Source organism: Arachis hypogaea, chromosome 18 (assembly GCF_003086295.3).
Source record: "Arachis hypogaea cultivar Tifrunner chromosome 18, arahy.Tifrunner.gnm2.J5K5, whole genome shotgun sequence".
Lineage (NCBI taxonomy): Eukaryota > Viridiplantae > Streptophyta > Magnoliopsida > Fabales > Fabaceae > Arachis > Arachis hypogaea.
The window spans coordinates 119,717,690-119,740,653 of NC_092053.1; the positions used below are offsets into that span (position 1 = coordinate 119,717,690).

Sequence of the window (22,964 nt, forward strand, 5' to 3'; positions counted from 1 at the left end):
AATTGTTTTGATTTACTATGGGCTGTAAATCGAATTCAGTTATTTCGAATTACTATGGGTTGCATGGAGAAAAGGCCTATGATACTAAATCGAATCTAGCTATTTCGATTTAGTACTGCATTTGCTAAATCGAATCCAATTGATTCAATTTATATTGAAAAAGTGTAAATCGAAATTAATTGATTCGATTTATGTAGAAATACAAACAAGAGACAAACATGCAACATAATTCAGTGTAATAATTCAGTGTAAGAGATCTGTGTAATATTGATTCTCGATCTATTTATCTATGTAATTTACCATATATATTATTACATTTATTTTTTTAATTTTTATTCATATAATTAATATAAAAATAATTAATTATTTTTATTAATGTAAAATTATATAATTAGATATATTTGTAAAATTATTTTATACTTACCGTCTATTAAAAATAAATTATATATATTTATTTATTTTTTTCAAAGGGGTAAATCCAATTCCATCCCATAGCACAAGGCATAACTAGTTTTTGGAGCCACACTCGTGGGAAACAAAGCACAAACCGTCAACTTTGTGCCGCGATTACCAAAACCATTTTGATCTCATGAACGCACGTGGGGAGTAGCAAGTTATTCTCTCTCTAAACTACACACTACAAAGTACAAACACAAAAGTAACTTCAATCCTTTACCTTAACACTCAAATAGTAGTACAAAGGACACGGCCGGTTCAAACTCCAAAAACAATTCTCGGAGCGTTGAAAGAAACTGAAAGAATTAAGAGTCCTTATGTTACTTTTTTTTTCTATATCCTCTGATTCCTCTCTAACGAGAAAAACAACAGTTTTTGGTTTCCCACAGAACAGAACAAAAAACAAACGGACGAATCAAAGACTTTCCTTCAACCACAACGCCCCTCAAATATTACAACACAATCGAATAAACAACAAATTTTACCTTTCAAAGACAATTCTATTAATAAATAAATAAATAAATAAAATCAAGTCACCAAATAAATAAATAAATTCAGCTTTATATCTATAAAAAATAACCTTTAAGTAATAAAATATTCAAATATTAATTTTATTGATAATAAATTTATACACTCTAAATTTTTACGAATATAAAATAATAATGTATTCATCTTTATAACTGTAAAGTTAGTTTTATTAATTCATATAAATTTACTAATATTGTAAATTTTAAAAATAATAGTTTAATTTATACAAATAAATAAATTATAAGTAATAAATGTGACCCAAATAAATAAATAACTTTTTCATAGTCAAGTGTGAAAGTTTGATTTTTCTTTTTGCATCTTTTATTTGCATTAGTTGCATCAGTTATGAAAGTACTACAAGTAAATTAGAAAATTTTTTTTGGTGACTAAGTAAATTAGAAATTAATAACCATACTAAATAATATACGAATAATCTTACATAATTAACAAAATTTATTATTTTTTGTTAATATCTAATTAATTTAAATATCAAAAATTAAATTTTAAATTTTAAATTATAATTTTTAATAATATAAAATTAAATATTAATCTAAAATATTGACTAAAGTATTAATCCTATTATTTTATATATTTATACATAAATATATAAAAACTGATTTTAGTAATTTATTTTAATGTATAAATAATTTTTTTTTTGTAATATATTATAGATATTCCGTTTGTAGAAAAAGAATATGTGAAATGAAGAAGGGACACATGAGATTCTGTTTTATATTCTATTCTCCTGTTTGACTGTTTCCCCTTTTTGGGGTGTTTCCCTGAACATCTCGTTCCAATTTCCTGAGCAAGAAACACCCAACTCCCACGTTTCCACGTTCACCCATTTATATCTCTCTCATCTTCTTTGCTTTTCAGAATCATCATCAATTATTACTTTTATAGGGTTTAGGTAACTTCAATTCTCTCACTCTTCGGAACAACCAATTGGGAAAACCGTTGCTTAATTGTACACCACAACACAGTCTTCTTCAGTTCTACAACAACAATTATATTAAGGTTTTATTTATTTATATTTTCTTCAGTTCTGTTATTCTGTTATTGATGCTGGCTGGAAGTGCATTGCATTAGAAGGCTATGGATTCTTTCTTCATATGAATGTCATTTTGTGTATCTGCTATTTCATGATGAGGAATTAAATAGTACCTGTCACATAGTTTTGCACTAAAATCTTTGTTTAATTCATTCTTTGTTAATTTAGGTGTTCTCTGTGTGCATGTATCAATTTGTTCCAGCACAATATTTGTAGATGGACAATGAATTTGAGGACATACAAGAAGAAGTTTCAGACAAGATTCCAAGCACTCACCAGAGAAGAAAGCAGGTTTCTTCTTTTTACACATACTGTTCTTTTTTAAAAAAAAAAAAAATCCTAATTTTCTATAGGTTTGAATATTACTGTTCTAAATATTTTTCTGAATGTGATTTCAGTCGTTTATTTGGAAAGTTTTGACGATGAAAGAGAGAAATGGAGGCACAACTGGAAGAGATTTGGTTGATTCACTTGGTGAGTTCCATGGAATTTCATTTTTGGTTTTACTAAATAGATGCATAAAACGTTTTAGTTGTGTATCTATGGATATGGAAAACCTAGAAAAATGTTTCTTTATCGTTTGTTTATTTATTTTGTTTTTTTTTTGTCAATATGGCATGGGAGATCATCATAGACATTGTTAATTTTTATTTTGGAGATACCATTCGACATTCAATTTGCTCTCCTGGAGTGTTTGCAAGCACTAATTTTCTGTTGAACAGAATGTTATCAGAATAACTACTGTTCTGTTTGTTATTGTCTCCCTTAGAATGGAACCTTTTATCTTTTTCTTTTTTTTCTTGCTTCTTCTATCTCTTGTTAAATAATCATCTGAAGTGTAAAGGTTAGGAGATGAGCTGGATTTAGCGACTGTTAAGAGAAACTTAAAATTCGTCGAGTGGAACATCCAAGGCTATTTGATATATTGGAATATATTCCGGGTTGGGTCTTAGATTCTGTATTAGATGAAGCAAGAATGGTAGATGCATTTTCATTTTCTATGTTACTCATTCATAAGTTCTCTCCTTTTTATCCGGGGAATCAAAATTCCTTCTCACAGTAAAACGATAATAGGCTGGGATTAAGAAAAGCATATGCCTTTCGTGCTTTGTGGCAGGGAGAATTTTTTGTTTTACTTTTTTCTTGTAATAATGTTAAAGAGATTGATGATCTATCTATGGTTGAATCAACATCTAATTTAATTAGAACTGTATAAGAGAGTGTGGAGCATCTTGTGATTTGATCTAAAAATCAGAATATATTCAGGTTTAGACTTTAAGCTAATGTGCAAGAATGAGTTATACATCTTTGTTACCTTTAACTTTCACTGTATTTATATTTTCTTATTACTGAAGGAACATGTAAAGAAAAGGTGACCTTGCACTTATCAATTTTTCAATAGTATCATCATTCTAAAACCAATATCTCCCTTGGCAATTATTTGCAGATGCAATTCCTGATTCGTCAATTGAAAACTGCATCTCAGAGTCTTCTATGTCTTCTGTTGAAGCAATTCATAATTTCAGGTATTTTTGTGAAATTTTCTATTCATTATTGGTTTTAGTTTTTTATGACAGTCTGTTACTGTCACAATATAAAATACCAAGTTTAGATCATGGTCATTTGACTCTTTTTAATCTTTAGAGTTTTTGCAGCAACTTGGAATGTAGGAGGGCAATGTCCCAATGGGAACCTTGATTTGAGTGATTTTCTCCAGGTCCGAAATGAACACGACATATATGTCTTAGGGTATGGTCTATCTAACATCAAATTCAAATTATTTTAATCCAGGAATAAGTTTTCAAATCAATGATATGCTTTTAAGTTGGATAACTAAATACAGTAAAAAGGCCATTTTGAATGTTCAAAACTATGAGGTTCTTGTTCAGTTGTATTGAAACAAAGTACTACAATTTTTGCTGTATTTTCCAATATAACTGATAAATGTAGTGACGAATCCACAAAATACATATAAATTCATATATTTTTAAATTAATATCCAAATTTCTTTCTCGACCCTTTTAGCTTTCAAGAGATTGTTCCATTGAATGCGGGAAACGTGCTAGTCCTCGAGGATAATGAACCGGCTGCAAAATGGCTTGCTTTAATCAACCAATCACTCAATGGATCTCATGATTTGTCTTCCAAAGGACTGAAATCCACAGCATCATTTGGTAGTTCCTTGTCTTTCCAAAAGCCTTCTTTAAAGAAGATTAAGAAGACTTTCAAGAAGCTAAATGGAAGGAAGCTAAAAAGTTGTAACTGTGTTCTTGAAATGGAAAGGAAGGCCTCTAAGGATTTCTGTTTCCGCTGCCAAGAACCGAATTTAAAGCCAGATGATTCTTCCACTGAAGAAGATGATGACAATATCCCTATTTCTGTTTTGGCCACAAGTCAGATGAAATACAGTCTTGTTGCTTGTAAGCAAATGGTTGGAATTTTCGTTTGTGTTTGGATGCGAAAGGAGCTTGTTCAGTATGTAGGCCATTTGAGAATATGTTGCACCAGTCGCGGAATCATGGGTTGTCTCGGAAACAAGGTATGCTATAGTGTAATTTTTGTTGTGGTTCTTATTTATTAACCGAAGTACCAAAATTACCCAGAGAATAACAAAAACTTGCATGGACGCAAAATGCTTGATTTGTTTAGTAAATATTCACAAAAAGTGGTAATTTTTTCAGTGACATTATCTCTATTGGGAAAGAGTTGAAGGTATTATTCACATCACCATGTTTGTTCTGTGGTTGCAGGGTTGTATATCGGTTAGCATGTCATTTTATCAGACGAGTATTTGTTTTATCTGCAGTCATTTAGCATCTGGAGAGAAAGAGGGCGATGAACTTCGCAGAAATCTCGATGTCATAGAGATACTAAAGAACACTCAGTTTCCAAGGATTTGTAAGACACCACAGAGCAGGATGCCTGACAAAATTTTAGATCACGAGTGAGCATGCATTCATTTGGAACCATTCTGAGTTATAATGCCGATTTTTTCATTACTTTCTGTAATTTTACATATATAATGCCTCAAATTCTGATTATATGAGAATTTATCTCCAGCCGAATCATATGGTTTGGGGACTTGAATTACAGAATTTCTTTGAGCTATGATGATGCAAAAAGGCTTGTGGAAAAGAGGGACTGGCCATCCCTTTTTGACAAGGATCAGGTAATTTCCCATAATTATTTTCAGTGCAGTGTTGATTTGAATTTCATACATGTTGCCATTGCATGATTTTGAAGGGTAATACTATAGTAAAGAGTGAAAATCGCACTTTTTACAGTAGAAAAAAAATAAAGATATCATGTGTAATGCACACTTCTCTGAAAAATTAACTACAATCTTTATTCTTCATCCAATTGCTGTTGAGTATCCATGTTTGAATAATGATCTCCAAGAGATGATTTGTAACTGGAATTTTTTTTTGGTGAAGAATGAAGTTGTGTGAAAAATAAAGATGATAACTAAAATTTTAAGAGAAACGTGCGATGCATATGATATTTTTATTTTATTATTTTTTTTTCACTCTTCACCGTAGCATTACCTTTTGTAACTATGTTCTTGGAGTGAAAACATTTAATAAATTATCGTATATTAATTTTTGTGGATGTTGTTTTGATTATTCGTCATGTACTTTTCTCCTTTCATCATAGCTTAAGATGGAAAGGGAAGCAGGTCGCGTATTCAAGGGTTGGAAAGAAGGGAAGATCTACTTTGCGCCGACTTATAAATACCCCATCAACTCAGATACTTACTATCTTGAGAATGTGAAAGTTTCAAGAAACAAAAGGAGAACTCCAGCTTGGTATGTATCAGAATTAGTTTGAATAATTTAAGAGATATGTTTTCATCTTTAATCTGAACAAGGAAGGATTTACATGCAGGTGCGATAGAATCTTGTGGCGTGGAAGTGGAATACAGCAACTCTCTTACGTACGCAAAGAATTGAAGTTTTCTGACCATAGGCCTGTTTGTGCAACATTTTTTGTACAAGTTGATGTTTTGTTCAAGGGACAGAAGAAGAAAAATTCCACTTTCAACTTTCATATTCAAGATCTTGTACACACTAACTCTAGAAGTTTATATTATTCTTGATAGGAAAAGATCAAATAAATTGACAATCATATGACAAATGATCACTAAATCAGCATCAATTTTGATTTTTTTTTAATTCATTTTTTATGGTATATTGCAAGATAGTTTGATCACGTGAAGTGCCCTTCAACTTAGGGGACTAGAATTTGTGAGCAATTCAACCGTATTGGCTATAATGCTCTATGTAGCTTCAACCTCATGATGTTTCTAGGCTGCACTGGTCTAAAGCTTTTTTTTTTTTCTTTTCTTTTTTTCCCTTTCTTTTTTATTATTGAGAGAAGGGAATTCATTAATAGTTTGACACACGTAGAGGTGGCAAACAGGCTAGTCTGTCTAGCCAAAAGTCCACCCATTTCGCCTAGTAAGGCAATTCTGAATTTCTTCCCCACCCCGTTTAATGGCGGGTTGGCGGGCTTAGCCCGCCAATTCTCTTTTTTGTTTTTATTAATAAACCATTAAATATTAAGCAATATATATTTTCACAATTATTTTAATAAATTTATAATTTCTAAAGACATAAAAATTATAATTTATACATCCATAAATATTAAAGTACTTATAATTTTAAATATGTAATAAACATAATTATTAACTAAGTTTTTTGAAATAAAATAATAAAACTAACATTGTAAAAAATAAAAAAATATTATCCAAAACATATAAATAAATATCTTCAAGTCTCTAATCAATCAAACATAAAACATGATTCAAATTATAACCCGCTGGGGAAGCCCGTCCCACCTCATCGAAACCTGCCAAAGCCCGCGAATTAGGCGGTGTAGGTTAGACGGATATTTTAATTATGGCATTTTAAATTTTCAGTTTAATCCGTCTTTTTTGGCGAGTTACGCAAGCTAACTCGATAAATTTCGGCTCATTTATTACTCCTAGACAGAAATGCATGAAACACCTAGACATATTAATCAAGCATGCAAAAAAATCACAAAAAAAAAGCATGCTAAAGGAGACTAGTTCACTAAAATATCAAATTGGGTCTTAAAAAAGTACACATAATTAGGGCCTATCTGTTTGCTCAACTTAAATTGAGATCAATAGAGAATGAGGCAAGAAAGGCAGGAATTAGAAGGAGAAAGGAAGAACACAACAACTGGGTGGAGGAATTATGGGAGGCACGTGAGAGAAGTTTCCAAGGGAGAGAGTGGCTGAAAAGACAATCACAAAGGGAGGAAGGAGGGTCAAATCAAGGGAGTGTAAGAAGTTCTCAAGCCAGTGCCTTTGCAAAATTCTGGGGCAGATTGGCAAATCCACAGGAGCAAATGGGAGGGAGACAAGTGGCAACACAGGAAGCTCAAGATCAGGAGGAAGAGGCTGATGATGAAGAAATGAACGGTGATGAAGACAACAATATATTGGATCTAGGTGATGGGACAGCATACCAGGAAAAAGGGAAAAAGAAAAAGGGTATTCTAGAAAAGCAACAAACTAGTGAATCAGTAGCAATGGGAAACGTGAATGATGTCAGGGAATTAGGAAAGGATGGGGAGAATGGGAAGGATAGCAACAAGATCCCTAGGAGGTATATAGAGAAAGGTGGGCCAAGTAGGAGAAGAATAGACAGCATGAAAAAGAAGGCATGGGCTTTTATCAACCAAAGGTCCAACAGGGACAGCCAGCAAATTAATAGTGAGCTAACTGAAAAAGGAAAGAATCTTACTATTGGACAATTATTGAAGGAATTCAACAAAAAGATGGCTGAAGAAGGAAGGAAGAAAAATACAGAAGAGGAAGTGGAAGAGGAGGCCCAAAATAGAAATAATATGGAAGTTGATGGGATAGTAAGCCAAGATCAGAACAAGGAGGAAAAACCAGAATAGAATAGCAAGTAGATAGTCACAGAAAGCGATGGAGGATTCTACTATGTTGAACTAGCTGAAGAAGAAGAAGAACTAGAGCAGGAAAATAACAAAGCAATTGTAGTGGCCAGAGAATATGAAATAGAGCTAGCTCGAAGAATGGAGGAAAAGCTGCAACTCAAAAGAAGAAGAGGAGACGACCAGCATGGACAGATAGGAAATTGTCTGGAAGAAGAAGAGGAAGTTGCGAAGGTGTGGAGAGCTAGCAAGAAAAACAAGGTGGTCAGAGGCCTCAGGGAAGAGATGGCTAATGAGGATGAATCACAGATCAGAGAAAACAACTTGGGAAACTCAATTGCTGAGGAGGCGGGCCTACACATGCCCCCAACTCAACCATGAGTGTGATAAGTTGGAACTGCCGCGAGGTTACGGCCCCGCGACAGTTTCTGAACTGCACAGCATGTGCAAACAAATAAAACCTACAATAGTATTCCTAATAGAGACTAGAGCTAGAGAAGAAACTATTAAGAAGTTGAAAAGAAGGTTGCATTTTGAGAATGTATTTCACATAGAACCCCGGGGACTGTCTGGAGGGATATGCCTTTTGTGGAATGAAATATATAATATTGATATTTATTTTTGGTGCAATAATCATATAAAAGTCCGGATTGACGATAGGAAAGGGAAGATATGGACATGTAATTTTATCTAAGGAAACCCACGCTTTGGAAGAAGAAAGGAGCAATGGAGAGCAATCACAGCAAACAATTGTAATGAGGGAGAGCCGCAGTTATTCATAGGAGACTTTAATGATATCTTGAGTCAAGAGGAGAAAATTGGTCTACATTCAAAGCCACAAAGCCAGGTAAGAGAGTTTAGGCAGTTTATGGATATGAATTGTCTTATGGATTTAGACCTAAAAGGTGGAAGATTTACGTGGTTTAGTAACCCGAGGAATGGATTCATCACTAGGGAGAAAATAGACAGGGCGTTAGCCAATTGGGAATGGAGAGCTTTGTACCAGCATGCGTCACTCATAGCTTTACCAGCAATAAGTTCTGACCATTGTCTGATAGTCTTAAACCTCAATCAAATTCAAAGAAGGGAGAAGAGTTTTAAATTTGAGGCATTTTGAGTCGATCATGATGAGTGTGAGAATGCAGTAAGGAAGGGGTGGGATAAAGAGAATATTCATGGATGCGATTGGGAAGGAATAACAAGAAAAATAGAAAATTGCAAAGAGGAGCTTAAGAAGTGGAGTAAGAAGACTTTTAAACGTGCAGATAAAGAAATCTACAAATTGAAGGATGAATTGAAGAAGCTACAAGATTCGAACTTAACACAAGAAAAGCAGGAGAGGATACAATTAATAAAGGATAATATAGCAGTTCTATGGAAGCAGGAAGAGAAATACTGAAGACAAAGAGCCAAGTTGAAATGGTTGAAATGGGGAGACAAGAACACATCTTTCTTTCATGCCACAACCATTCAAAGAAGAGAAAGGAACAGAATTGACAAACTGAAAAATGAAGCGGGATCATGGATGGAAGACAGGAAAGAAATCATGAAACACATAGAGGAACAATTTGAAGCGTTATTTACTTCTAACAGTAGAAGAAACTTTACAGAAACTCTAAATAAAATACAAGCAAGAGTCATAGAGGATATGAACAGGGGGCTGATCTCGGAAGTCACTGAAGAGGAGGTTAGAAAAGCAATTTTCAGCATGGGCGGCCTCAAAGCTCCAGGGCCAGATGGTCTGAATGGGTTATTCTACCAAAAACGCTGGGAGATAATTAAGAAGGAGGTATGTGCAGTTGTTAAAGAATTCTTTCGAAATGGGAGTTTGCCAGAAGAAATTAGCGAAACCACAGTTGTTCCAATTCCAAAAGTCAAGAATCCGGAAGAACTTAATCAGTTAAGACCAATTAGTTGCTGTAACTTTATCTACAAGATTATAACAAGGGTTATAGTGTTGAGATTGAAAGGGATATTGGGGGATATAGTGTCACCAACTCAAAGCGCCTTTGTGGGGGGAAGACTCATACAAGATAATGTAGTGATCGTCCAAGAAGTGTATCACAGCCTAAACAAGAAAGGAAGAGAGGGATCCTAGAATATAGCGATCAAGTTGGATATGAACAAGGCATATGATAGACTAGAGTGGAATTTTCTCGAGAAGGTGCTTCTGAAATTAGGATTTACCGAAAGATGGGTTGAATTGGTAATGACGTGTGTCAGAAGTGCAAACTATAGGGTAAATGTCAATGGAGAGCTGTCTAAGAGGATCAAACCACAAAGAGGTCTTCGACAAGGGGACCCACTGTCTCCCTACCTTTTCATCTTAGCAGTTGAGGTATTCACGATTCTAATGCAGGAGGCTCAGGAGAAAGGTCATATAACCGGTCTACAGATAGCTCCAACGGCTCCGATTCTCACTCACTTGTTGTTCGCAGATGATTGCATCATATTCGCCAAAGCAAGGGAGGATAAGGTTTTTCAGATCATCACCGTTCTTAATGAATACACAGAGGCATCCGGACAAAGGATAAACTTAAACAAGTCAGGTATCACCTTTGGAAGCCAGGTGTCGATAAAGACAAGGGTAGAGATTGAAGAAATTTTAGGAATGATAGCATGGGACATGCCAGGAAAATACTTATGGCTACCAGCCATATGGGGAAGGTCTCAGAACAGGGCGCTAACATGGATTGAAGAGAAAATTACGAGTAAAATGGAGGGATGGAAAGAAAAGTTGTTGAATCAGGCAGGCAAAGAAACATTAATAAAATCAGTTATACAAGCAATGCCATCATATGCCATGAATATCATAAAGTTTCCCAAGAGTTTCTGTAGGAGAATTTGCTCAAAGGTGGCGCGATTCTGGTGGGCAACCTCCGGAAAAGAAAAGGGCATTCATTGAAAAAAATGGGACTGCATTACGGATAGCAAGAGCAGCGGGGGGTTGGGATTTAAGGATCTCGAAAAACACAATACTGCTTACCTTGCAAAACAAGCATGGAGAGCAATGAAGAATCCAGATACAATCTGGGTCCAGGTACTCAAATCAATATATTTTCCGGATGAAAACTTTTGGACAGCAAAATGTAAAAAAGGCGCATCTTGGGTTTGGAGAAGCATATTGCATGGAAGATAACTATTAAAGGAAAAAGTTAAGTGGAGCATAGGGGATGGGTCCAAAGTAAGTATCTGGAAGGACAATTGGATCACTGGGAGAAGCAAGCCCCTGGATGCGAATAGTACAGATGATTCGAAGGTAAAAGATCTCATTAAAAATGGGAAAGGGTGGAACAGAAAAATAATTGTAAACATATTTTTTCAGGAAGTCTGCAAAGAGATTCTTAGTACTCTTGTTAGTGTAGTGAATAGAGATGACTACTTATACTGGCCATGGAAGGAGGACGAAAGTTATTCCATTAAAACTGGATATTGTGCTGCAAAAAAAAAAAAAAAAAAAAAACAGAGCAGGACTCGAAAAATGAAAATCCATCAACAAGTGAAGACAAAAGGGAGATTTGGAAAGAGGTTTGGAGAATGGAGGTTCCGCAGAAAATCAAAATGTTTTTATGGAAAGTATGCCAGGACATATTACCAGTGGGCTCAAATTTGTATAAAAGGAGGATGGCACCAGATCCATTGTGTCAGATATGCTTAAAAGGGATGGAGACGGTCGAACATGCTTTACTGCTATGTGATTGGGCGAGAGCAACATGGTTCGGGGCGGAATGCAAATGGACCCCAACACTGGAGACGGTGAACTCGATTGGAAGTTGGATGGTAAAGTGCATAAGAAAGATAAGAGAAGGAGGCGGAGACGATCAGGAGAAGAGGATTAGTAAGCTCGGATTTCTCTTGTGGGAGATATGGAAAACCAGAAATAACAAACTATTTCAACAACAGGAAGTGAATCCAAGTTGGACAATCAGCAAAGCAAGAACACTAGAGACAGTTTATGGAAAACTAGCAGAAAAACAGCAGACACAAAAAAGAGAAACCAATAGGAGCAGAACTTACCTGGTGACATGGAGACCTCCTCCTGAAGATTGGCTGAAAGCAAATGTTGATGCTGTCTTTCGAAAGGAGAATGAGACAGGTGCAATAGCTGTGGTGATCAGAGATAGCAAGGGAAAGATGGTATTAGGATTTTCAGGGAAGATTCAAGCTAAATCAAGCACTGTGGCTGAGGCCCAAGCAATAAAACAAGCTTTAATCATAGTAAACAATTTGAATATGGGTAAAACGCTAATAGAATCGGATAATTTAAAGCTCATTCAAACAATCAAATCCAAGACAACCATTGGAGAAGCATTGGCTATCATCCAAGATATTCAAATTTTAATGGAAAAACTACCTGAAAAAGGAATGACTTGGACTCCCAGGAATGGAAATCGGCTTGCTCATGCAGTGGCAAAAGCTGCGGAATCAGAAACATTACATTCGACCTGGAGCTGTCAACCACCTGCAGAAATACGAAGCATCCTTAAGAGTGAGATTCAAACATGAAGTAAGAATGCCAAAGATTAAGGAAAGGAAAAAAAAGGAAAAAAGAGGCTACGCTGAAGAAGCTCGTACCAGTCTTGAGGTAGCAAAAACATGAGTTAAATCCAGATCATTATGATCTGAGGCAGGGAGCCTGCATGCATCCAACGACGATGTGGTCTCACGGGCAAATGTCCAGGTTTGAGTTTCAACCATATCTCCACAGGTGGGGTTGAAATTAGAACCGGAGATACAGAAGGAAAGGACGATGCGAGAGAAGAAGATACTGAAGGAATTGGCTGCAGTACAAGAGGCATGGGCTTCTGGGCGTTGTGAATCGAACCTCCTGGGCAATGGTGGACATCGACAGAGAGGACCCAACAACTGCTGCAGTGACTAGATGGGCTACACTGGAGGCTCCAAAAAACTTAGTCTCCGACAGCGAGCCGTCCACAAGGCGCCACCACTGCTCAGAATTCTGGTTCCCACGCCGGTGCAGCAAGGAAGATGCTTCAGAACATGTAAAATTCAGCCATTTCTCTAGTGCAACAGATGGGTAGGCTGAGTGGGTACCGGGTCGATTTGAGGGCAGGGGCTCTTTATTTTGGCCTGGGCTGGTCCGATGGCCCAGGTCTCTGTCCAAAAAAAAAAATTGACAAATTCTTACCTCTAAAATTAGATATACACATTTTTATTCGATTCTTTTTTTTTCATGGTATCTCTCAGTCTGGCAAGTCAATAACTAATCTGCTGCGGTACTAAGTTCTATTAAGGGTTTGTTGTTGGCTAATAGATTGCTGCATGCACAAAGCGGGATTTGAACCCCAACACTTGCTTAAACAGACTAGTGGGCTAACCACTAGACCAACCCAACTTGATTTCGTTTTTATTTGAGTAATTCAAAAAAATAAGGGGTTAAACACGTTAGTCCACAATTGGTCTGTATAAATTTTTATTTTTTGTATTTTTTTTTAAAAAAAGTAACACTTTTATCAAATTTTTCTTAATCTAACCTATCCCGAAGCTCCGACCACCCACAAAATACTTTGTTTGCTTAAATGTTTTTGTCCTAAAAAAATTTTGGGGCCAAAATTGGAGGTTTTGTCCAAACTTTTTTTCAAAAATGTAAATGGGTTTACTCGTATTATTTGTTGGTCTAACCGTAAATGATACGAGTCTAAAAATTGAAAAATGCGAACAAACATATAATTAACAGCATTACAAAAAAAAAAAAAAAAAAAAACAAATAATTAACAGTCAACCCATATATCTCACAGACTTAGGTTGACCAAGCTTAAATAATCTGGACCAACCGTTTGACAACCGTATACATAATACCCAAATATGCACCTATAAATAGATCCTAAAAATTTTATTTTTATACAACAATTTCAATAAAATATATGTATTATAAATTTACAGCTCAAGATCCCCTTGATCGCCCTCTCCTTGAACCTGAATTGGTGGAGAGATGAACCCGCACCACATTTTATAATCTTTGAACCGAAACTCCCAACTGGAGATGAAATTTCATCACTTAAACAACTCAATTGAGAGTTCCGTGACCGGTTCAATTCAAGGGAAGGTCCACCAAAAATGGAAAGGCCATTCCCCTCTCTATCCATTTTTTGATTCCTCATTCCATGAATTCGTTGTTACTTTTTCATTCAAGAGATAAAAATTTTTTGTTTTATGAACACTCCTCACTTCTTTATCTTATTAGTATAGGTGTTCGTCAACGATAAAAGTCCATAAAAGACACTTAATTTATAAAGTAACCCTAAAATACAAATCCTTAATTATGCCCTTTTGCCATCATAAAAAATGACAACTAAAATTTAAGCTTCACCCTATTAATTCCTATTAGTAAGAATTATTCTCCTTCTAACCTAACCCGCCAACTCATGAAAAAAATGTAAATTTAATTTAAACAGAACAAAACATCTAGTCCTTTAACATTTCACAGATATAATAGTAATTAGGCATATTTGACAACATACACATCCTAACTTGGTGGTAAAAAATGTTTAGGCAAAGGAGAACGAATCTTAGTTTGAACCCCTAATTATATAGGGGTTGGTCTTGCACCTAAACTATACTACTCTACTATGGCTCTATCTATTTCGCGCCAACTCTACTCGCTCTAATGAAATTGGAACGGGTTGGATATCTGTGACTGTGAGTACGGGTAATGTTGTCAGTCTTAATCGTAAATAGAGTGTTGTATCAATTATTGCAATAATAAGTTATTAAATATAATTTAATTTTTTTTAAATTTATTTAATATTTAATTTAATATAAATAAAAGTTCAATCTATCTTAAATTTAATAATTTTTAATATTTAAAAAATAAGTAACAATATTAAATAAATCTAAAAAATATATTTATTACTAATATTTTTTAATTAAATAAAATTTTTTAAATCTCATAAAATAATTTTTTTTTGTGATTATCTTTCTTGATTCATTTGGTATTAATTCTTTCTGTTTCAACTGCTATAATTGATAGATCTTTTTGAGCTATAAATATTATGAAGAATAATTCAGAAACAAAATGAAAGATGAATTTCTTATTAATTGTCTTTTAATTATATTGAAAAAATTGCTGAAAAATTGAACACAGATTCTATTATCGATGAATTTTATAATATGAAGAATCGACCACTTCGTTAATAAAAAGTACACAAATATTTTTTGTTCTTTAAAATAGATTCTTTCGATATATTTTTGTAATATATCTTACATTATATAATTTTTTGTATAATTTTTTAATATTATATATATTATTGACCTACCTATAATAATATTTCTGAATCTATCCTGACCAAAAGAAAATGCTATTCTTAAAGTTGGAGTTGTCCAAATGTATATTATCATGAATTTAATTTTTGTATTAAGAAGTATCTTGTCGATTTGTTTATGTGCTAGAATTATTATTTTCTAAAGTATATTTTTTATAATAATATTACTTATATGGTCTTATAATGTGAGTTATAAAAATATAGTGTTTATTCATTAAATTACAAAATGCACTCTGTTATTTTATTATATTTTTCAAATAAAGGCATTGACCTAGTTCTTGGACCAAATTTGCAAGAACAAAGTTCTTACTCTGTAAGTTCTTATTGTCTAAGGGCCGGGAAGGGATTTTCAAGAAATTTTGGATATTATCTGTGTTAACCTACTAGCAAAGTAGTCAGAGGCGGATTTAGGGAGATCAACATAGACCATGGTCTTTCCTAAATTTTCAAAACTTAAAATATATTTAATATAATGTTTAAAATTTTTACAATATACTTTTTAGTTTAATAGTTAAAGAAAGATAGTTTATACTCTAAAACATGAATTTAAATCCCATTTCATACATTTTAAATTTATTTTCTTTTGTTTTTTCATTTTTTTCTTTTTCATAATTATTCTATCTATTATTATATAAAAATACTTTAGTTTTTATAATAATTTTTAATTGAATGTAATAAAAAAATATATACATAAAAATAAATTAAATTAATTTTTTTATAATATTAAAATCAAAATATATTAAGTAAATTATTTATTAATATGAATATATCTTATATATTATATTTATTAATTTATTTTAAATACATATATTAAAAGTATTAGAGAAACAAATTTATATTATTTATGTTATATGACTTATATCTTTTATAATAAATATAAAAATTAGAATTTTATAAAAAAAATTTAATATAAATGATTTTTTAAAAATTAATTTTAATTTAAAATAATATTAAAATATACAATTATTTTTTTAAATTTTGAATTTTAATGATACTTTTAATTTTTTGTTTTCGACTCCTCTTTATAAGATTTTTGGATCCGCTACTGAAAGTAATAATTTAGTTCTTATCCATTTTTATGAAAGATAACCCGATCCTTTATAAAAATAAATCGACCATGACCTGTGTTTTGCGAGATAGTCAATTCTTTATCATTTTTATTGTTAATTCGTAATGAAAATTGTCTAACTAGTACAAAGTATTTTATTATTACTATCAAATTAAATTAATTAAGAATTTATTTATTTTTATTTATTTAAACAAAATAATATTATTTTAATATTAAATTAATCTAAAATCTATTTATATGAAATTTATTTATCTTAAAAAAGATTTCATATAATATTTTTTTGAAGTTAATTTTTATTGTCTATTTTATATTATTTAATAAAGAAAAACCATAATAATTATCTAATCAACTGGAGATATAAATCGGGTAGCATAGCAGATGAATTATTAGTATATATCAAAGGAGAGAATTGTATTTTACTCAAAATAAAATCTCCACATTTCCTTGTAATAAAAAAAGATCAATCCTAATTAGGGGGCCTAATAATTTAATAATTACCCATGTTCTCAAGATGGCTAAAATCTATATGTTCTTACTGCTCCAATTTACGAGGTAAAATATTTTTTATTCCTAACAGTTTGATTTTAGACAAGAGTCATTTGCCTACCCTTGGTTTAAGAAACAATGATCGGTTTGATCACAATTATAATTCTCTGATACCGGTAGAATCCAAAGTTCCTCGCTCTAACTACTAATTGTCTAATTAAACCATTCCATATATTTAAAATCACGTTCTGATCACGTGACATCCGAGATGTAAAGTAAAGTTAATCTGTTTCTGATTTAGCTTTGGAATTTGCAAGCTTGAATTAGTCAAAGATTTGTCACATGACGCACCTGCCTAAACTGCAAGAAACTTTCAAATTTACCATGCAAAATAATAAACTATAATCAACAAAGATATTTTAACATTTTAATATCAGACCACTACCAGCATAGAGTTATTAATATTAATAATATGAGATATTTTAACATTTTAATATCAGACCACTACCAGCAGAGTTATTAATATTAATAATATGAGATATTTTTTAATTAACTTACTTTTTATTAGACTTTCTGCTCATGATGAATACAAGTTATTTTTCAATAATATTAAAACGTTGTCCAATACCACTATAATAAAAATCACGACAAATTTTTAGTAACAATAATATAATAATTATTATATATCTTATTTATTTTATATTTTTGTGATAATTATATATTTGTTGTTATTATTATATGTTATAATAATTATATTCTTTTTATAATCAAAGTTTTTATTGAAAATTCTATAATTATCGTTAAAATTTTTTAGTAATAAAGTATAAAATGGTTAATATTGTTTCATTGCTAGTAAATATATTAATAGTTATTTTTGTTATCATTAAAAGACAAATAAATAGTCGATAAAATTAATTTTTCTAGCAGTGTACTAAGTAGTTTGAATATATATTTAAAATAAATAAATTTGTTCACTAAGCTTATACTCTTAATATTTCTTAGTTAGTAATATTTATCTATATCTTATTAGGTTAATCTAAATATACCTTAGCTTGATGGACTTTTTCTGATTATATCCTTATTATTTAATTATAGTATATGTTATACTTAGTTATAATTAATTAAGCATCAATAATAACTTTCAAGGTTAAATTAATCTAAACATTTTAATGTTCTTGAAGTTATGATTTAATTTGTATGCTTTAATTTTGTCAAAAGTGTATATTTGTAGGAGTAACTTTTAAGATTAAATTTGTCTAAATGTTTTAAATATGGTTAAAGCTAAGTGAGGAAATGTATATATTTTTGTCCAAAAAAAACTTATATTTACAAAATGAAAGAGTACTAAAAGGGTGATGAGATGAATCTGATATACATTACTATTCTAGAATCTTTTTTAATACTTATAAAAATGTTTACAGCTCAATAATCTTCAAACTTTTTGCGATGTGCGTGGCAACCATCTTTGTAATATATTTTTTAACATAAACATCGTTCAGACCCGTACAAAGCATATATTATATATGTCCATATACTCATCAATCATATCATCATTACAATGCAATAAGAAGCAAATATAGTACCAAGTAAAAGACATCCTTTTATTATATAAGTCAACAAAATATTGTGACCATGAAATCCTTGTCTAGCTTAATGATTGTTGTTATGGTTGCCATGACATTGATGCTTTCAGTTGGAGTTAATATGTCCCAAGCTACTAGGATTCTTCATCATCACCCAAATCCTGCTCCTTTTTCTTCTTTTTCTTCATCTTCAGTTCCACAAGTGTTATCTTCATCAAATAGAGTTTCAAAGAAAGAAGAAGAGGCTAAATCATCAAAGTCAGTAGTAGCAGCTAGCCTTAGAAGGATTCCACCAAGCAGACCAAATCCTACTCAGAACAAGTAATTTTGTTATTTCATTCCCTTTTCTTCGGTTAATTAGGTTCAGTTTGATTTTTTTTTTTCAGTGTTTTTATTTTAAGGATTTTGAAAATTAAAGAAAAACAAGTCAAGGATATATTTGGTTTTGGTTTCTGTTTTTGCCGTTTTTATTTTTTATTTTTATTTTTACTATTTTATTTTTAAAATTTTATCAAAAACCATAAATAAAAATAATAAAATAATTTTTGAAATAAAAATAAGAAATAAGAACAAAAATAACTATGACTCATTGATGTAATATATATAACAAAATTCTAAAATTAGATAACACTAAAAATGAAAATAAAAATAAAAAAATAGAGAAACAAAAGAAATTGTAAAAAAAAAAAGTTGTAAAAATATTTTTATATAAAATTGATACTACAAACTGTTAAATAATTTAAAATATTTAATTGAATATATTTAACTGAACTATCTAATAGTTCATAATATTATCTTAATATAAATATATTTTTTTGGAAGTAATTAACACCAAAACAAGAACACACAAACACCCCTCGACCCTCATCATTGTGTATTTCCATTTATACATACGTAGTTAGAACTTGAAATCAAATTAAAAGGTCTATATGTGTAGCAGGTTGAAGCCTAAGATTAGGGGCTAATCCGAGCTTGAAGAACTGATATGAAGATGAAACTATATATCTATATAATATAAAAGATGTAGCAGATGAACACTGCTGCACTTGTTTTGTTTGATTATTTTTAATTGTATTGTAGCTTCCAATTTTCTTTGTAGGTTTATTAGGTAGGAAGAGTGGTATAGAGTTTATTTTGGATTTTACTTTTAATTCTTTTGTTTTTTTGCCCCTTGTATTTTTTTTGGCTTTAGAATGTAGGGAGATAAGGAGACTTTTATGTAATTACACATTTAACCTCAGTTAAGTAAAATGTCTTTTCACTTTTACTCTTCAAGACTCCAACGTAACATACTCTTAGAATGAGAACTGCTTTTATGATTATTATTTCCATTGAAAAATTGCATGAACTCGTCATCGTTGTATATTTACGTAGCTTCGTCGTTCTCTCTCTCTCTCTCTTTTTTTCTAATAGAAATTTTTGGGAATTAATATTATATAGTTAACATTGTAGTTAATATTTAACATAAATTATAAAAATATCTAAAATTTAATTAGAAGAAACATCTGAAATTCTAACTCAATAAAAGCTTATTTTTAATGAGTTTCATACTCAATTTGTTTAGTATATTAACTTTTTAGATTTTTTTTTTAAACAATACTTTAATTTTGGCTAAAATTGTGGTAGTGATTGCTTCCATATCTTTTTTCTACTTGGTGCCATTAAAAGAATGACATGGGTAATATATTAATAGTTGGTCAAGTTTTATTTTAATTCCTAGTTTTTTTATTATTATTTTTTTTTTGTAATTTGGCCGTAAATTTTGATTTTTTTTTAATTATTTCAAGTTATGATAAAAAAACAAATTCAATTAAATTAAAACTATCAATTCATAACATACATCAATGTAGTCCTATTATTAAATTTGATACTAATAGTTAATAGAATAAGTGACGTGAACGTTAATAACATTATTAATTAAGTCATATCTCTTTTTACGTGTTAGAAAAACATAACCAAAATCTTCTTGTAATATCTCTCCTCATTTATTTTTTGTATAAAATTTCAAATCCTACCGATCAATTATTAATGCTTCAAAATCAAAGGAAAAACGTTTATATTAGTGATCGTTGGTGGATCGATTTTACTTACATACTGAAATCGAATATTATTGGCTCTTCAATATGTGAATTGTTTGTGTTAAATTTAATGGTGAGACAATATTAAACCGCTCAAAACTTTTTTAGGATTGAAATAGGACGTTTAAAAATTTTTCGAACTAAAATAGGACATTTGAAATGTTAGGAACCAAATTAAAATTCAACCTAAACGTTGGGGACTAAAATAATACTTTACCCATTGAAATTGACATACAAATCCATAAATCTTTTATTGCTCTCAAGAAAATATAGCATTGCTATAAGAAAAACGTTGAATACCGTTAGATTTAATTTACCGACGGAATAACAAAAATACTCCACCAGTAAATATATTATTGTCGGATTTACTGTCAGAAATAATCCAACCGTATAACCCTCGTCGTAACCAATTACGAAATCTGACGGTAATTACCGGTAAATTCTTTGTCCAAAACCTATTTGATTATCAGCGAAAAATTTTCGCCGTTAATTTTGGCGCCACACTATATTGTTCCGCGCCGACTTACCGTCAGATTTTTCCTTCGGTAAATCCAACGGTAAATTCAATTTTTATTAAAATATTTTTTAACATAATTAGTAGTCAAATTCAAATTTTTATTTTTTAATTTTTTTAATACAATTAGTACTCAAATTCTAAATGATAGAAACCAAATAATAATTTTATTAAATATCAAGTGCAGGAATAGAATAAAAAGACAAATAAATAAAATACAATCAAATAGTTTAGAACAAAATTCTAATCACTATGAATCTTGATAGCCGTTGTCGTCGTCATCCCTCTAGTCCTGCTGAGGCGGTGGGCTAGGCGGTGATGTTGGTGCTCCTCCAACAGTGCAATTGCTCATGGTACACTGCCATATGTTGATGCATCCATTGAATCCGCTTTAACTCCTGCCTAAGCTCTAGCCTGAGAGATATGTGTCTAACACATGTGCAAAGATCTCGTTATACCTCGCCTCAGACTGCTGCAGCTACTGAACTTGTTAGTGAAGGCTCTGGGTGAGATTCAGCCCCTGCTCCCTCAAATCAATATTATCATCGATTGGCTTCGAAAGGGCTAGTGGCAGAGGCAGATGAAGCCCTCAATGTGGAGGTGCGAAGGTTATTCGCAAAGAACGATCCCAACCCATAAACGCGATTATTGTACGGCTTAGCTGCGGTCTCGCACCAAATCGTATCAGAGTCAACGACTGAATCAGTAGAATTATTGCCGTCCTCTCCAGTATGCTAAGATTGCTGGGTTGCGGTCTCCACTCTCTACGTGTAGGACTCCTGTGTAATACATGTTATGATTAGGATGACAGTTAATTGAAAACTTTATATCACATGATGTTTACTCATATAATAATTTGTAGACCGCTGATCAGCGAATCTCTCATTCTCCTTCAAGGTGTGAATATACTTGAAGGTCTCCGCAATCATCGCATCACGATCCAACGACTTAGACTATACATATTGAAACAATATGTTAAATCAAGTAATAATGACATTAAATGTCAAAGACAAAACGAACTTAATAACAAAATAAAACAAGTTGTATACCAGCATGGCCTTTGTCTGCATGAAAGTCACTGAACCCATTGGTATACTTCAACGACCTGGCCGATGCCCTGTTAGTTCTATTTGCGAGATGGCGATGCCTAAATCACTCATCAGTCACCCAATGGATATACAATGCCTTCTTAATGTCCTGGTGGAGCCAAATAGTAAGGTGGTCATGCCTCTCATGCTGAAGCTGCCTAGCCATCCAATGTCAAAGATCTTCCTAATCATGACATCGTGAGTCTTCTCCCATATAAATTTCTCATGCACAAAGAAACATTTATCACTATTTAATTAAAGTTAAATACATAATTAAACAAAATAGAAGATATAAACTAGCTAAGGTTTGAATATGTTGAGTTTTTATCACCCACTTCTGAAACCATCACTCTTTGATCTCAGCAAGAATCTTCTTGTAGCTCGGCCATGGGTGGTTATACATCAACTTAATGACATTGATACACTCTTGTGTACATGCATTGTTATTTGGCGCTGTTCTTGCCTGATTAATTCGAGGTATAGCTCGTCCTCCGGTGAAGATCGGCAGACTTCTCGGTTGGAACGCAATATACGTCGGCAGTGGATGAATAGTGGAGGTGGGTACCTGCAAAGACACTTCGACGCTCAAGTTAGTGTAAAGTAGATAATAGATTTTGTCTTAGGAGAAGTGACGTACCTTCTGTAACTTTCTCATCCGCTTTATATTTTAGTGGAAAAGGTCGGCCGTTTCCCTTGGGCTGTAACGCCCAGGGAGAGGATTAATTGTGTATCTGACGTTATTGATTTAAGGTTGTTTATGGCTATTATGAAATCATCAGTTATGATTAGGAATTAGGCGTTACCGAGCTATAACTTGTAACCGATGTTTACTGGTCATATCACAGCCCCCAAGCTTGACCTGACTTTAAAGAGATAAGTTGAACTTTATAATAGACGAAT

General features: G+C 32.2%; 2 protein-coding genes and 1 long non-coding RNA gene across 6 annotated transcripts; all 3 read left to right on the top strand.

The window, feature by feature from the left end:
• The first annotated feature begins 1,677 nt into the window (after nucleotides 1-1,677).
• On the top strand, nucleotides 1,678-6,211 carry LOC112772411 (type I inositol polyphosphate 5-phosphatase 10). Of its 4 annotated transcripts, none has more exons than XM_025817350.3 (10): nucleotides 1,678-2,001; nucleotides 2,238-2,326; nucleotides 2,434-2,509; nucleotides 3,483-3,561; nucleotides 3,680-3,784; nucleotides 4,061-4,574; nucleotides 4,786-4,979; nucleotides 5,096-5,204; nucleotides 5,690-5,841; nucleotides 5,921-6,211. In XM_025817350.3, exons 2-10 carry the CDS (start codon nucleotides 2,252-2,254, stop codon nucleotides 6,129-6,131), a joined length of 1,515 nt encoding a protein of 504 aa, XP_025673135.1. In that variant the 5' UTR covers nucleotides 1,678-2,001; nucleotides 2,238-2,251; the 3' UTR covers nucleotides 6,132-6,211. The 4 variants fall into 4 exon arrangements, with proteins under 4 accessions (XP_025673135.1, XP_025673136.1, XP_025673137.1 ...); XM_025817351.3 differs by having other exon boundaries at nucleotides 1,680-2,001; nucleotides 2,204-2,326; XM_025817352.3 differs by having other exon boundaries at nucleotides 1,689-2,001; nucleotides 3,691-3,784.
• Nucleotides 6,212-11,626: 5,415 nt separating this feature from the next.
• Nucleotides 11,627-12,469, top strand: LOC112770360 (uncharacterized). Its single transcript, XM_025814729.2, has one exon. The coding sequence runs from the start codon at nucleotides 11,627-11,629 to the stop codon at nucleotides 12,467-12,469; it is 843 nt and encodes a 280-aa protein (XP_025670514.2).
• Nucleotides 12,470-18,290: 5,821 nt separating this feature from the next.
• LOC112771610 (uncharacterized) lies at nucleotides 18,291-19,651 on the top strand. Its single transcript, XR_003187124.3, has 2 exons — nucleotides 18,291-18,705; nucleotides 19,325-19,651. It is a non-coding gene; the product is annotated as an uncharacterized lncRNA (long non-coding RNA).
• Nucleotides 19,652-22,964: the final 3,313 nt, after the last annotated feature.

Bases quoted from the DNA above. Each gene is read 5' to 3' on its own strand.
- LOC112772411 (XM_025817350.3), top strand. From the start codon at position 2,252: ATGGACAATGAATTTGAGGACATACAAGAAGAAGTTTCAGACAAGATT. The intron at 2,327-2,433 runs GTTTCTTCTTTT...ATGTGATTTCAG, and splicing joins CTCACCAGAGAAGAAAGCAG to TCGTTTATTTGGAAAGTTTT. The intron at 4,575-4,785 runs GTATGCTATAGT...CTGTGGTTGCAG, and splicing joins TGGGTTGTCTCGGAAACAAG to GGTTGTATATCGGTTAGCAT.
- LOC112770360 (XM_025814729.2), top strand. From the start codon at position 11,627: ATGGAGACGGTCGAACATGCTTTACTGCTATGTGATTGGGCGAGAGCA.